This window comes from Hippopotamus amphibius, chromosome 3, assembly GCF_030028045.1.
Source record: "Hippopotamus amphibius kiboko isolate mHipAmp2 chromosome 3, mHipAmp2.hap2, whole genome shotgun sequence".
In the NCBI taxonomy this organism is placed as follows: Eukaryota; Metazoa; Chordata; class Mammalia; order Artiodactyla; family Hippopotamidae; genus Hippopotamus; species Hippopotamus amphibius.
This window is the reverse complement of record NC_080188.1, coordinates 141,606,128-141,623,041: the sequence shown is the minus strand read 5'-3', so window position 1 is coordinate 141,623,041 and position 16,914 is coordinate 141,606,128. Positions and strand designations below refer to the sequence as shown.

At 38.8% G+C, this 16,914-nt stretch overlaps 1 protein-coding gene across 2 annotated transcripts in view; it reads right to left on the bottom strand.

Moving 5' to 3' along the window:
- Positions 1 to 16,914, bottom strand: part of PRRX1 (paired related homeobox 1) — a 73,326-nt gene that overhangs the window by 17,288 nt on the left and 39,124 nt on the right. For both annotated transcript variants that reach the window (XM_057727955.1, XM_057727957.1), the window contains exon 2: positions 642 to 817. In XM_057727955.1, the coding sequence (XP_057583938.1) occupies positions 642 to 817 (176 nt within the window). The remainder of the gene's footprint in view (positions 1 to 641; positions 818 to 16,914) is intronic.

Sequence of the window (16,914 nt, the reverse complement as noted above, 5' to 3'; positions counted from 1 at the left end):
ATACTTTTCCTGAAGATTTGGGTATTCCCAAAGTCTGGGAAGGAAAACTGAGATAGGGGACAGGAGTTCATCTCTCTGGCCATCCTATAGCTCAAGTTGCAAGCTGGGGCAGGGAGAGGGGCGGGCGCAGAGTCAAATGCTCTGATGGACAATGTTTATAACATGAATCTAGGAGGATGGGAAACAATGCGAGGAGTGAGACCTCTTGCAAGGCATATTCTGCCCTACTGAGAGGCTTTTTTGACATATATACACTACCAAATATAAAATAGATGGCTAGCGGGAAGCTGCTGCATAACACAGGGAGATCAACTAGATGACTGGTGATGACTTAGAGGGGTGGGATAGGGACGGTGGGAAGGAGTCATGGGAGGCAGGGGATATGGGGATATATGTATAAATACAGCTGATTCACTTTGATGTACAGCAGAAACTGACACAACAGCGTAAAGCAATCATACTCCAATAAACAGCTAAAAAAAAATACTCTGCTGACAAAAGAAACACAATTAGAAACGGATTCTGTTCTCATGCTGCCCATTATAATCCCTTTTAGTATCAGCTCTGAACTGAAACCTACAAGTTGTGTTTTTCAGCAGTCTTCAGAGATGTGCCTCTAAGGAGGGGAATACTCTGGTTACCTGCACTCTGGCCTCGGTGAGGTTCACCCGGCGGGCAAGGTCTTCTCGCACAAAAGCATCCGGGTAGTGTGTCCGCTCAAAGACACGCTCCAAAGCCTGCAGCTGGCTGCTATTGAAGGTTGTCCTGTTCCTCCGCTGCTTTCTCTTCTTCTTTTCCTCTGAGTTCAGTTGATCATCTGGAATAGAAGAAATTGACGATAAGGAGCTAAAGTCACGTTGGAGGTCCCGGTTTACACTTCTTTACTGTGTACCTACAGTGAGATTGTTTCTTTGGCTCACATGCTTATCAAAGTGCTATGGCCAAATGCCACTTGCAGTGTGCAAACATGGGCATTGGTGCTATCAAGTTCATATGCCAAGAACTCGAAGCAGTTCTGATGTTTGGTGGTTGCTTCTAAATCTGGCACCAAACCTGAACTGTCAGAGGGATATTTTTTATATGCTCCTTGAAGCCTGTTTTGTCAAAGAGGGCTAAAGGAAAAGTTTACTCCTCTCCATGTTCTCTGGACCTCTCTAGAGATGGTGGAAGGAGAGTAGATTGCTTTGGACCTCATTTGTCTTAGACAATATTATATTGTTTCATATAGTTTCATAACCAAGGAGACCAACTATTCCCTGGTTGCTTTGCCTTAACATATCCACATAAACACAAATGCAGTTATAGAGAAAAATCATGTTCAAACTGATTAGAATAATTTCTGTTTTACCACGCATTTTCCTGGAAACAGCAAGTAACACCTAACTGTACTTGCTCAAGGCTCCAAGCTGTTGCTGAGGCAGGCTTCAAGGGCCTCAGCCTAGATTCAGGGCTCGTGTTACAATACCATCAACCCAAGCTGACGCTGACCTGGGACTCACCCTCTAAGAACTCAAGAACAGTCTCAAGAAAGATCTCTGAAACAGTTTCACCCCAAATATGAGTTCTAGAGCTTTGAGATCTTAGGAATCTTTGGAGAATCATGTCCCCAAGTTTTTTCCTGTCAAGATTCCTCCTTACTGGTCATATACCCAGAGAAAACCATAATTCAAAAAGACACATGCACCCCAATGTTCACTGCAGCACTATTTACAACAGCCAGGTCATGGAAGCAACTTAAATGTCCCTCATCAGATGAATGGATAAAGAAGAGGTACATATATACAATGGAATATTACTCAGCCATAAAAAGGAATGAAATTGGGACATTTGTAGAGACATGGATGAACACTCTAGAGACTGTCATACAGAGTGAAGTAAGTCAGAAAGAGAAAAACAAATATCATACAGTAATCTAGAAAAATGGTACAGATCAACCGGTTTGCAAGGCAGAAACGGAGACACAGATGTAAAGAACAAACATATGGACACCAAGTGGGGAAAGTAGGTGGGGTTGGGGTGGGGTGAATTGGGATATTGGGATTGCCATATATATATTACTAATAAGAAAAACAATATCAAATTGTACACTTTAAATACATGCAGTTTATTGCATGTCAAAAAATAGATTCCTCCTTGGTTTTTTCTGGGTTCCCCCAAAGGCACCTTAGCAAGCTGATGAGCCAGCCTGCCCACGGCAGTCAGAGAGTAGTATGCTGCTGTCCCACTGCTCCCCCTCAGCCCAGGCAGGAATGATGGATGCGCGAAGCTGAGCGGAATACCAGCTGTGCTAACACCACCTTCAAGCCCTCATCCTGACACCCAAGCCACCACAGAGCCTGTGCAGCACTCAGAGATTTACAGCTCGAGCTGCTCAGCCCAAGTCACATGCTCATCCTGATGAACTGGACTCACACTTCCAATCGCTTTCCCCACTCAGCTCAAAGAAAAATACAAGGAGAGTGAGGATGGAGAGAAAGAAGAGCGTGGCCACTCATCCACATTCAACAGAAAGTAGCTCTCAGCCGTTTTTTTCAACATGGAAACTCTCCTGATCCTCTCTGACTATAAACACACAAAGCACTCAAGAAAACTACTAGCATGGATCCTAATGTCCCAAGGAGAGTGACCCACATTTGAGCTGGAGTATTATTGTTACAAATTGAAGCCATGTTCCAGATGTGGTGGGGATTCAAAGTGTAGCTTAAATCTAGGAGCTCCTAGCCCATATCTCTCAGTGCCTAACTGAGGCCTCCGAGACTTTTTGATGAGAGACTCCTTCTTCACGAGTGCTGCGTCACCAGTGATGCCCTTAGAGCTCAGCATAGAGACTGCTCATTCCCTCCTGATAGTTAAAGCACCTAGATATAGTAAGTGCTTGCTCAATTTGTGTCCAGGGAAAATGTGAAACTTTGCCTGTCTTTAGAAAACTGTTTCTATAGAAAGAAAGAAAGAAAAAAAGCCATAAAATCTCAACCACATTCCCCCTGCTAAGAAGTTGCTGATACCCATTCCCTCAGCTTTACGGCTGCATTCAGAGTTGACCGCCACTCTAGTTTTTTCCACTGTGGTACCTCAACCAGGAGCCCCGCTTTGAAGGCACTTTTGTGACGCTCTCAATAAGAAGCTCAGATCAGTGGCATCTTGAGAATGGAGTCAATTTAATTATCATGATTTCTGGGATCTGTCAATGCCTGGAATATTCCAACCAACATCCTGATTTTACCACTATTTAGCTATTAGCAAAATTAGTTTACAATAATGTCAACACTAGAGTTCAAACACCGAGGATCATACACCTTTCGGCTGTTGCCTTGCACTTGTATTCTCCTTCCTATTTGACTATTTGGAGGCATTCCTGTTGCTCCCACTCTCTTTCCAAATCTTTTTATGGTTCTATATGTCTTGCACTTCACGTCCCTCTTGGTCATTCAGGCCTGCACAACAGCACCACACCTGTGTTTCAAGCGCCTGCTAAACAGAAGTCTGCAGAAAATCTTTAGCTTCCATACCAACCCCAGACTGAGACCAATTAGACAGACCCTAGGCTATTTTAATCATATAAAGGAAATCTCTTATTAAGCCAATCCCATGATTTGCTTTCTTTCCTCAAAGAAAATGCTTTCTCAGGTATAACCACAAATTCTAAATCTTTTATGCTGTTTGCTAAGCCCATTTCTTCCTGTACTGCCAAACTGTGATGGAGAACAAGAATGTTTTATGTTTTGTTCTTAGTACTACAACCTGTTACATAGTCTCTCGGTAGTTCTCTGAAATCTTCCACTGTTCGCTCAAATTCCACTGACTGTCCACCATAAACCACCAAGTCCCCCGACGTGGGAGTAAGGGAAATGGAGAATTACAGTTTATGACAGAGAATAAATAGCTATGATGGCCTGAAATGATTCCAGCAAAAGTTTCCCAGTGAATGTTCTTGTTGTTTTTAACAAATGAAAACACCAGTCCAGATCATGTTGAAGGTGAGAAAAGACACACAAATAACAGGGGTCCAAGGAGTGTGGATCTGGCAAATGTCCTTCAGCGCACAAGTGTAATGGGAAGAGACAGTGAGCAGGCAACAGAGGCAGCGTGAGCGGCAGCCCTTCGGCTCGTCTGTCTCTGCTCACTGATCACGAGCTGTGAGCTCCCTGTTTTCCCCCAAGAACACAGAGCAGGATCCAGTACAGTCTCATCCGCAGCATGAGAGGAAATGTGAACATTGCGGAGGTTTACAAATGTGGGGCATCTGAAACACCTGGGAGAAGGACTTCTATCAGATTCTGAACTTTGGTTGAACAGAGGGTAGAGGAAGTAGTGTACTTTTACCATTGCTAGAATATCATCTTACTTGCAAAAACGGCTACTGGAAAGGTTGATTTTGAAAGATGCTGTCTGAGGATGCTGACAGCCAATGGGATGTCAGGAAATAGTTAATTCTTTGGAATTCTGAAATGGGAAGGATTCACCAAACTGCAGAATGACCACAGAGTATGTGGATACATTTTTATCAAAATCATGTCTCAAATCCAAGGTGTTTCCAGATTTCATGGACAGTTATGTATGTTATGAATGATTGAGTAAATTGCAAGTATGCAGTTATCGCTACGCTTTCTAATAGAAATAAGCAACGTGATCTTATTAACAGGTTAATTTTCATTTGGATGCATGAGTCATAAAATATTGGCACCGCATGAAACCAGAGAAATTATCTAATTCAACCCTTTTATTTTACAGATGAGGTAAATGAGGCCTAGAAGAATGAAGTGATTTGCCTCAAATCACAAGTTGTGACTGAGCCAGAGCTAGAAGCCAGGACTTCTTTTTTTTTAATTTAAGTATAGTTGATTTACAATGTTGTGTTAGTTTCAGGTGTACAGCAAAGTGATTCAGATATATATAATATATATATAAAAGACTATATATACATATTTTCAGGTTCTTTTGCCTTATACAAAATATTGAGCATAGTTCCCTGTGCTATACAGTAGGTCTTTATTGGTCATCTATTTTATATATAGTAGTGTGGAAGCCAGGACTTCTAATTCCACTCTACTTTTAAGTACCAATGATAATATACACCCTGTGCAGGAGGGGGACAATGACATATCAGAGATGTAAATAAAAAAACCACTACCCCAGGAAAATTTTTTATGGGAAAGACAGGTTTATCCAAACTAGCTGTATAAAGAGGGTCCCAGGAAGAGGGTCCATGCGTATCACATGTTGTTACTCCTGTCAGAAGAGCCATTAAAAAAATGCAACCATTCTCACCTAGGACAGCTACTTTGATCCAGATGTTCTTGGAGTTCCCTTTTCAAAGGCCTCTGTAAGTCCTTGCTTCATCAGTTAAGTATGAGCAGGGTTGCTTTAGCACAGGAGTAAACCCTCACCTTCCGTCTTCTCCCCACATTCATATTAGTACTTCCCTTTCTTTCATCTGAGAACACAGTTCAAAATCTCTGTTTCCTATGACACATCTTAATCCTACTTTCTCCATAAAACTTTGCTGATGATGCCAGTCTGTCTTGACTTCTCCATATCTAAGTTCCTATACATATTTCAGTACATAGTCAAATACTTGTTAAAAACTATGGTTCATTTCTTTTTATGTAAATGATTTGTCACCTCCCTGCACTCAAGTATTCCTATATAAAAGACATAAGGTCTTTTGATAGATTAAATGACAGTAAAATTTGAAATAGTTACAGTAGTATTGTGGTATAGAAGTAGTCCCAGAAAATTAGAACCTTGGTGATTTACCTAAAGTTTTAGAGGGCTGAAGAAGTTCTGAATTCCAATTATTCATTTTAAGAGTGCATAGCAAATAATTAGGTTAACATTATCTTTTGTCCCTGGATAATTTTACCTGTAGAGAAAAAAAATCTTTTTACCATGTTTCTTTTTCAAATAGGTTCACCATCAGACTTAGAGATGGGAGAAAGCTGGGCGGTTCTGACTCTTCTGTATATGAAGGGACAAATCCTTCATTTTTATTCCCTACAAGAAAAGCAGATCTAAGATAAATGAATGATTTAAACAAACAGGAACACACAGCAGGAAGAGCTGCTAAACGGAGTGGTGTTTCCAGTGGAACAGGCTGTTAGAATACTTATCAAGCACCTCTTTAGGAAAGAAAGCCTTAAGTTCTAGGGAGGAGACCCCTCATGCTTTCAAGTAGAAGTTAAAGAGAACAATAGCTCTGTCCTTGGCTCTAGCTTGAAATTCACTCTGAAGTTCACTTGTGGCTGCTCAAGTTGCACTCAAGGGAGGGTGGAGAAGACAGGGAGGAGTGAGGAGGAGGCAGTACCCTGGATCCCTACTCACTAAGGCTTTGCACTCACCATGCAGGCTCCAGTTAACTCCCAAAGACCCTGACCCTCTCCCGCTCTGTGTCTTATGGGAGACTTCAGATTCCAAAATCGGTCAGCCAAATGTAATTTAAAGGTACATCAAAAACATATTTTAGGAATAAAATCTGAAGAAAAAAATGTGTTTCATATGCCTGAGTCACATCAATTTGAGAAGAAATCTGATGCAAGAAGATAAAACGTCAGCTTCAGTAGCAGAAACCAACCACCACATCAAAGCCTGTCATCTGCCTTTTGGTTGAAAACATGGCAGGCAAGCGGATCTAAAGAGCAGCCTGCTGATCATTTTATGGGCATGGAAGAATGTTTTCAAAGGAACTTATATTGCACAACAACTACTTACTTTAATGGGATTTGTGTGGTTCAGGCCCTGTAACCTTTGGAAAATTGAAGGGAAGTATAATTGTAAAAGCCACTAAAAACTGTTTAGCTTTTATTGCAAGGCTTATGAAAAGCAGTGAGATACAGCTGTGGCATTCATTTGCGTTTCTTTGGTTACATTAAGCTCCAGTTGTAATTAGGACAGCATCCTTTTAGTAAGTGTTCCAATAAGTGGCACATAGGTTCTCACTGGGTTGAGTGTAGACTGAGTTTAGCACATCCCAGTGACCAAAGCCAAATTCAGCCGCACATTCACATCTTCTCAGCAGCATTCCTGGTATCCTCCACCGCTGAATCCCACCAGCTGTTGCGAGTGACCAGGTTTCAGCCAATCAAATGCCCAACTACACAGCTATTATTCGCCTTAGGGTGCATTATCATGTCATGGCTGCCAGAACCTGACCTTTGCATGATGGCCTTTGATGAGTACATTTTTTCCTTTACAGTCAACTTGGCATAGACATGGTTTACTTTTAGTCTAGTATGAGTCCTAATCCTTAGAAAATAACATTAAATCACCTTAAACATCTGCGGGATATATGTTCTTTGGAGAATAAAATGCTCTAAAAAGTGTGAAATAACATTATTTTGAAGGGCTTTTGCCTAAAAGATGGATCAGTGGCTCTGTGTAAAGCTTCAATGGCTTCATGCAGATACAGCTCAAAGTGGAGCTCTCTGAGTACTATAGCCAACTCTCATTTGAAATAGAAAACATTGGAGAATATGAGGTTTCATAATACAATTTGTACTGTTTTTCAGTCCTTCATCTCACATGTTTGCTTTCACCTCTGTAGGGCCAATTATTTCCATAGAGTCAAAAATATCAACACAATTCATATCGCCTTATCTACTTTAACTCTCTTAAGACACTTCTTCTGAAAGGATTCCTGACCAGAACCTTGAGGATATCCAATACAAAGCAAGCCCCATATTGGAACCCTAGCTTTCTTCTGGGACTATGTTGATAATTTTCCCCATGCTGTCGTTTTTCCATGGGACTCTGGTCTATTTTAGACTATAACCTCAGAGTACAACATTTACATGTGTATTTAATTGAAGCTATCAATGCTCAGTGGAATACAAACTAATATTGAAATTATTATCATAGGAGTTCAGTTTCTGCACAAAATAGTTTCTCTCTGATAAAGACATAAAATTCCATCTTCAGATACGTAAACTACTCCCAATTTTTTTACAGATGAATCACTTATATACTCACACTTTTCAATTCATTTCTGGATGTTGAAAAAAAGTGGAAGATGAGAATGTTTTAATCAGGGCCAACTACACTAAAATCAGGAGGGAGTGCAGAGGAGTACAGAGGAAAGTTCACTGGCTTGGCAATCAGAATGACCTGTGTTCTCCTATAGGCCCTGCTACTCTACTAGCTGTGTGGCCTTGAGTAAGACACTTCACTTCTCTGAGCCTCAATTTTCAAAACAATAAAATGGAAGTAAGACGACTGCTTCCCAGGGGCATTTGAAAATTTAATGAACACAGAGCAGGCAGATAGCCTGGCACATATTAGTGGTGGATTTTACAGCGACCACTGCTGCTGCAATTTCTCCTTAGAGATGAACTAGTCAAAACCACTGCTGTTCTTCCTTTTTTCTCTTGTTCACTGTTCACTGGTATCTAACTATTCACTAAGATCTCCATCACAGCATAACTGGGGAGATAGAAAAACATTCAAATATGTTGATATGACTTGGTTAGGACTGATGATAGTTGAGATCTAGGGAGCATGAAAAATGAGTAAAAACTTCATAAATTAAAAGAACTGAAATATGACAATAGACCCAAAATTGCACATGGAAATCATGCATTGAAGTTTGTCCCAAAAGCCCCATTTGGGTCACTTTTCTTTTCTTTTTTTTTTTTTTTTTTTAAATAATAATCATGATAAATTTTTTTTGACATACAATAAAGTGCATATATTTAAAGTGTACAATGGATTTTTTTTCTTATTAGTAATGTATATATGGCAATCCCAATCTCCCAATTCATCCCACCCCAACCTCCCCGATGGGTCACTTTTCTACTGCTAGTCAATTCCTGGCTTTCTAACAAGGCAATTTTCCTTTATCAATTCAAATTTTGAAAAGAAACATTCAGAAAGCAGGTAGATTCTAACACTCAAAGACAGGTAAGCAACCTGTTCCTTTAACAAGTAATCTCACTAGAAACGAGTTTAAGAAAAAAAAAAAAGACAGGAAAAAGGAAGACAGCCAAGGGCTAAACCCAGGCTATGAAAATGCAATGATTTCGCAGCCTGTTTGCCTTGGGTTGACTAATTTGGTTGCCACATGTCTAAAAACACAAAAGTTGGGTCGTGTTACTCAATATTTATTCAGTGACTTTTTTTTTTTCTAAATGTCTGAGCGCTTTGGTGAATTCCAAAGGGATAAAAAGAAACCAAGGAAAGCAAAGTTCTGGGAAAAGGGTGAGTACTGACTGCGATTTTAAAACCTTTCGAAACTTGACATATTCCAGGTGTGTGGTCCCCTTGGAAGCGCCGGGTATTTGAGTAGGATTACAAACAAAGCTCTAGAGGAGTCATAATCTCCTGCCTTCTTTGGGTAGCATTTTTCCTTTGTAGTAAGACTTGTTGTCATTTTGTAAAAGACACAACATCTGTCTTGACATTAGCAGTAGAAATCGGTGTCTTCATGGGAGGCAACTGCCATAAGTCATTATTTTTAATGATCCACTTTTTGGGTAATAAATTTTAATGTCCTCAAGAAAAATATGGTAAAAAATAGGTTTTTGCTTTAAAAAAAAAAATAGCTGGAAGCAGATAGTAATGAAGGAGATGTGCATAATTAACGTCAGCTCAGCTCTTGAAAGGACAGTAGTAGTGGAACAAGACTCTTTTACTTGCATAAAAAGACAATTATGAGGCATTTGAACACTTAAGAATAGAAGCATACTTATATTACCTCATGCGTTTTCATCTCAAGTTAAAAGGACAGATGCCTATAGCAGAGAAAGCCACAGAGAACAGAGAATTAGCTTTTCATCACAATTAAGATGGAGCCAAGGATAACTCTGTAACACTGTATAGAGTAAATGAGGAAGGCTAAAGAGGAAATTAAAGCGCTTCTCAGGTGTTACGCTGGCCTCTGATATCAAACTAATATAAAGACTAAAATATGCCAAAATGGTCAACATAAGAAGCCTGGTATTTTTAAACAATTTTTAAGTGAAAGGAAGTGAAAATTCTCTTTCAAGAATTACAAAAACCAAAGTGTAAACAGTGGCTTAAAGCTTGACATTTTCTGAGAAATGTATCACACTGTAACATCTCTGGGTTTCAACTTTCTTGCGTATAAAATGGGTTGCTTTAAGATATAAACAATTCATGCTTTTTAAAATTAAAACAACTAGGTATATACATTTCCTTCTATTTTGCTTTAAGTTCTGTTATGGAGCAATTGTGGAAATTGGCAATTAGGGCTTTCAGTTGTCAGTCAGGAGGCTCAGATCCTAATTCAGCAGGATTACTGACTAAATCTGTGATGTCAGGCTTCAGTGTCCTTACTGGAAAAACTATAGGATAAACTAGGAAACTAAGATCTTTTTCAGATTCAGCACTGTGGGATTTTAGGATTGTTTTTATATTTTCATTATGTAGCCTAATTGAAAACTTTTAATAATTGTTTGTTTCAGGCAATGACCAAATCTTGTCCTTTTGCTTTTGTGATGATTTTGGTTCTGCTTTGTTTCGTTCTTGTCTTTGTTTTGGAAAACCTTTCCCTAGATGACATACTGGATGAAGACTGTTGTGTAATTGCTTATGTCTTGAGGAAGCTGAGGGGATTGTCCTGTTCCTCCTTGCCCAGAATACTCTGCAGAGATGTCTCTGCATTGAAATTAATGTGAATTTTTATTTTAAAAGAAATCAGTTCACCTATTAGCATGGTCTAGAGAAAGAGGAAACGTGAGAGGTTTCTAGGAAACAGTTATTCTAACGTTTAAATTTACTAAAAAGAAATGAGAATAACTGCTATTTCTATTATTACTTCCGCTCGCTTTGACCACCTAATCATGGGTTGGGTGACAGTAGACGTGCTGAGGGCACTGTCTCTGTTACCCACTTTAGACTAATACCCAAATTAGTGCCACTAACAACGATCACACTTACTCTTGACCTTCACTTTGTATAATTCATTTGAACAAATATTACGTGAGCATCTACTACACACCAGGCAAGTAGGTGCTCTGAGAAATAGACAAATACTACACTTGTAATATTTGTAGTCCAACTTTAAGGAATTTTATAACTTATTTGGGAAATAAAGCACTTGTAACAACAGAGAAATGATATTCCAGTAGATGTGGTGGCCATCAGAGCTGGTAATGGGTGAGGGAGGAGGACAGGGCCACCAAAGTGGGTGATGAGAAGACAGTCAGTATGAGCCTCCTTCTGTCACATGTGAAGTTCCACATCCCTTTCTCAGCTGCATTATGACTTGTCACTCCATTCACCCCACTCCAGTTGTGCAGCTAATGATGGTGACAAATTATGCCTTTCTCATTTTTCATTCTTATTCTTCTTTGACTTTGTCTGTCTTTGCCTAACCATACATCCTCGGCCTTTCCACTATCCACTGACTTTACACTGATGGCGCCTTCTCCTCCTCCAAATCTCAGTTAACCTGTCAGCTCTTCATAAGGACCTTCTCAAACAGAAGTAGTCTTCCTGTAACTATTCCCCTTCCAGCATTTAAAGAACCATCTGCTTTGTAACTTATGACAATCTAATTATTGAGGTTGATCGGTTCACACACTAAAATACAAGCTTCATAGGAGCAGGAGCCTTTTCTGACTTGTAAATGTAGTATCCCAGCCTCTAGCATTCGTGCCTGGCATACTTTAGGCTCTTTCTTTGAATGACTGACTATGTTAACTGTGCTTGGTGAAAATGCCTCTTCTGTACCCCTGGCTGATTTACACTCAGACACCAAATCTGACAGTCCTTTCAGGGATGAGTTTCTATAAAGTCTTGGCACACAAACTTTCCTGTTATGAAGGGTTACTGCATTCTCTGCAAGGCACATAAATTCCAGGAGCACGTGTTATCCAGGTATTTCATGCACTTTCTTTGTACCTGACTTTGCATCAGTAATTATCTCCCCAGTTAGAAGAAAGCCTTGAGGCAGGTAAATAAGTGTATAGAACGAAGCCGTATACATCTCAGTAGCATTCATTAAATGTTTGACTTTGGTAATGATGACCGACTATGGAATTTTCGAACATTTTAGTTGTGACCTGATACAGTTATTTCTGTTCCAAAAATATATATGTTTAGCTTTAGGTTGTATTCTCTTCTAGTTAGTCATTTCTAGTCACTGTATTTTCTGTTCCTTTTCACTGGTAAAGGAGCTTGGGCAAAAGCGTGACTAATTCATTCTCCAACATACAAGAACATTATTGTCTGTCAATCGCACCTAAACCTTAATTATATAGTGATTTCCTCTCCAGGGATATGTGACTTTCAACTAGTAAGGAAGCTGATGCACTAAAGTCAAATGAGAAAAAAAAAAAAAGGTTTGGGCAAAGCACTCAAAAATCCATGTGGAATAATCCTATTCCACTGAATCACGTCCCCTGCCGTGGAACAGCCCTAAAGAACTTCTTGTTAATAGGTGACTCTGTCTGCCTGGAGTGGAAACCTATGAGTAATCTGTGTGTCACCGTGACTCATGTCATGGCCGCCACTTCCAACTCCCCATCATCTGAAAGTTGGCAAAAAGACTTTATACTACTCAACTCATAACAGGAAGAAGCCAGGATAGAGGAAAGATCTCATAACAAGTTTTATTGATTAAAAAGAAGATAACTAGAAAAGGAGGGTAACCAAGGGTAAGAACAATGGCTTTGTAGTCACCACCTAAATCATTTTCTTCCTTTACATCTGTTTTCAATAAGCATCCAATGCCAATACAGCCATTCTTCCTACCACATCCTTGGGTCTTTTTTACAGATTTTCCCTACCTTTAGATTTTTTTCCAATCTTTAAGTTACTTTCAAGAAAGGACTTTGAGAGCAACATGCTGAACAAAGAGGAAGGACAAACTAGTGTTTAATTCCACTACAAAACCATTCTTCAACCACTGACAGAACTTTCATTTACTGGCTTTCTTATTTCTTCTCTATTCCTCTGCACTTCCGATCAAAATTGTATAGGGTTTGACAATGTGGTTAGCTTACTGGGAAGGCAGCACATTTAAAATAAAGTATCTTAGGAATAAACTGCAAGATTTTATGAACTCAGGTGACTCACAAAAAAACATACTATGCATTAGGTGTGTAGGTGGGAAAAGAGATTTTAGAAAATAAAATTTTATAAACATAATGTTTGCCATAAATTGGTTGAAGGAAGGATGGCAAGTGAGACCATCCTAAGCTGCAATTGTACCTTTTTTTATCTAGCCCCCGAGGGAGTTACCTACAGGAGAATCAACCCCCTTCTTGCTTTTCAGTTGTGTTTTGCAGACCCCTGCTGGGCTCCTTCACTTTGTTCTGTTTGGTTGTTTTCATAGTAGGATTTTCCAGTAGTGGTCACACCTCTACTGGAATTAAAACTTCTTTCTTTAATACAGAACTGTCAGTTTGGGAGTAAGGCTCCTTGGCTAGAGGATTATCATGATTTTTTTTTCCTGGAGACTTACAGTTTTAGCACCAGTCTCAGCTCTTCCCAAAAGCCAAAAGGGCACTAACTTTGTTTGCCACTAAGCCTAGGTGGTCACCGAGTAACATCAGTATAGTTAACTTCTTGACTTGAGAAAGTCTAGTTTTATATCAAAGTTTATCTGTAATTAGTCATAGCCCCAGATCAGATTTTCACAGCAGTGATTTTATACCTTTTCCTAGCAATCCAATATTTATGTCTTTTCACAGAATTTTATTATAAAGACAATTTTATATAATTGGTGGGGGCAGGGGTAGGGGAGGTACCCCAGTGGATTAAAAGTCAGATAACCTGGGTTCTTGACCTGTCTGGTACTAAAAAGTCATGTAGTTTTACTTCTCAGTTGTGTGATCTTAAGCGTGTAACTTTGCCAAGCTGGGTTTCCATTTCTATTGTTATCAAATAGGGCATGTTATTAGAGTTTTTAATATCTTTTCCTGATTTTAAATTATAAATTCTTCTTCAAATACTTGACCAATGAATAAATCTGTGCCCTCAAAGAGGTATATAGTAAAGAATAACATGTTTATTTACTAATTATTTCCAATTTTGGAATCTATGATTAACTAGATATTATATAACTTCATGGATATACATTTTTGTAGTCAAATCTGCTGTGTTCTTGATGTTTTAAATAACATTACTGATGAACTTTGAGGATATCAGAGTTATTTCAACATTGCATAGATGCTTATTTTCTTTTAGATAAATGTTAAAGAAAATATTCAGATTTAGCAGGTATTCAAACAACTGAGACAAGAATAAAGATGAAAAAGCATTTTATAAAGTTCTGGAATTTTAAAATAATCTAACATTTAGAGGTGAGGGACATAGTTTTTACAAAAAGTCTGTGTGTGTGTGTGTGTGTGTGTGTGCGCGCGCGCGCGTGCATGGGTGTGTGTGTCTGTATGAGTGTGTGTGTGACTCAGCTCAGAGAATCCTGAGTTGAACTGCAACAGTGCTATAAACATGAGAACCAGGAGCAGATCCAATTGCTCACAGTGGAAAGGACCAACCTTTGGCATTGTGAAAGATTTTACTTGTTTGGGCTCTCTGTGTAGCCCACTAAAACTGCTAAGACCTATCATCATTACCTAGTCTCCTGCCAGCTATATCTGGTAACTCACTTTGACGTATTAGTTTCTAGGTAGGAACTCCCAGACAACAGCTCATGTGATACCAGTGCCAGCTGGACTCAGCTGTAAACAACAACAACAAAAATCTTAAGTAGATATTTCAGACATTTAAAATTTAAATAAACCAAGGCAGAGTGTGTAAGGTTCCAAGTAAGTCAGTTGCCAAGTTGTGCTGGTTGGTGCAACCAAGTGCTATATCAATGGGGTCTTAAATTGCTGCATAATGCAGACATAGAGGAGGGAAAGTAGCATAAAAGGAGTAGGAGTGCATTAAAGAGGAATCACTAAGGATGCTCTTCCATTAAACTGTGAGTGTTTATACATTAACACCATCCCACTAGGACCCAAGCAATATGCAAGCCTCCGGAACCATTTGCAGTATATGTTTCAAAATCCAGACCAAAACCACTATGTAGGTTTTATGGGCCCCTCTACAAAAGCAGTTTCTTCTCAGGGCTGGAAAAATAATGTTACAAAGGATCCAGTAACAACAGAATTTAGACCTGTTAGTTAGATTCCAAGTTGATGCCTCTTCCAAAAGGAAAGCACCCAGAAAAACAATTTATCCCCCAGGCTAAGAGACCAACTCCGACATTTAGGATTAAGAAAAGTTTGGTGTATAGTCTATTATACACAGGGTGCAGATCTACTGGGGGCAAATCTGTCTACCACTTTTTTCATTTCAACAAAGACTATCATGATAGTGAGTTTCTCCAAGATCATCTCTTGTGGGAGTTCAGGACAGGAGACAGGAAGGTGTATGTCACTGGCTTTCCCAAGTCTAGCTTCTCAAGGTTCCTTTAAGAATATAGTACAGCTGAGAAGGCAAGTTTGCATACAGTCCTATACAATGACTGCAGTGACCAATGGCCAATAAATCAATTACATCTTTGTACCCTACTTAACCTTTGGATATGATGAATATTTGCAGTGTGTTTTTTGTGGTCTCAAGCCAAAAGTTAACCACAGCCTAGAGATTTTTAAACCTCAGGAAAAGAACTAGAAATCTATGTTCCCCACTTTATTCTCAGTGCAGTTGGAGAGAACAGAATTCCATTAGAGAGAGACAATGTAATTGTACTCCTAACTTCTGAGGGTTGAGAGGTTACATTTATATGATGCCTTTCTTCCAAAGACCATAAAACACCTCACATATGCTATTTCATTTATATTCCAAATGTCTTTACAGTATAAGAAAAAAGCACTTCATACAATTTTAAGTAAAAAATATGTTAATAATTTAATACAGTTTAGCAAAACTAAGTAATGTTTATTTAATTTAATGTACAAGAGAAACCAATGTTTAGTAACATTCAGAATTAAAATGGTTAGTGGGTGAGTTCATTATTTTATCTTTAATTAAAAATTTCATTTTACTTTTCCCAACTTCTCAAGATCTATTAATTGTTCTCTTTTCTTAACTCTAATTGCACTGAGTGCTTGATTCACACAATTTAGCACATTGTTATACACTATTACATTGTCTTCTTTGTTTTCTATGTATTTTCCTCTCAATAGCTACTCAAAGGGAGAGACTGGTGTTTATTGAAAATGACAGTAACTAGAAGACAGAGACTTGAGTGCCAGTCCTGTATTTGCCACTCACTATCATTCGGCAAATTCACAGCCTTACTGTGCTCCAGGTTCTTTACCAACAAATGAAAAAAAAAATCTTAAAGGATTGCTGTGAAATTCAAATAAGATTTTTTTTTCTAAAAAACACTATGCATACAAATAAGACATTATTATCGTAAACTCTGTGAAGGCAAAGACCATGTTTTGTAACTTTCTCACCTACTTTCCAGGATGTAATATGATGTTGTGTTAGTATGATTTCCCAAGTAAGTACTTAATAACAAACAATTACTGACTACTATCTTCCAAGAGTCAGTGTTAAGTACTTTACATGGAATATTTTATATTTCACTACCTTAAGAGGTCATGTTATTATTATCCTTATGTTGCAGAGGAAGAAACCAAGGCTGACAGGGATTTGAGCAGCCTGACCAGGGGCACATAGTTGACACTTGACTCTTGGTAGTTTGGCTACAGAGCCCAACTTCTGAAACTCTTCACTAGGCTTGTCTTTCATAGAACCAGCATTCTTTCCTGAAAGAATGCAGAGGTTATAAAATGGCCTTCCTAAAACTATTAAAAAATGAAAGAACTTTTACAAAGCGCATAGGAATTTGTGAGTGTGTGCTGGGTAGAATTTTAACTCAGAATTTGAAATAGATAAATACACCAACTTCTTGATATATATGATTGGGTTGCAATCATATGATTTGTATAAGAGGTGTTTCATTCAGAGAAACACGTCTGTGTATTTGATTTGGCA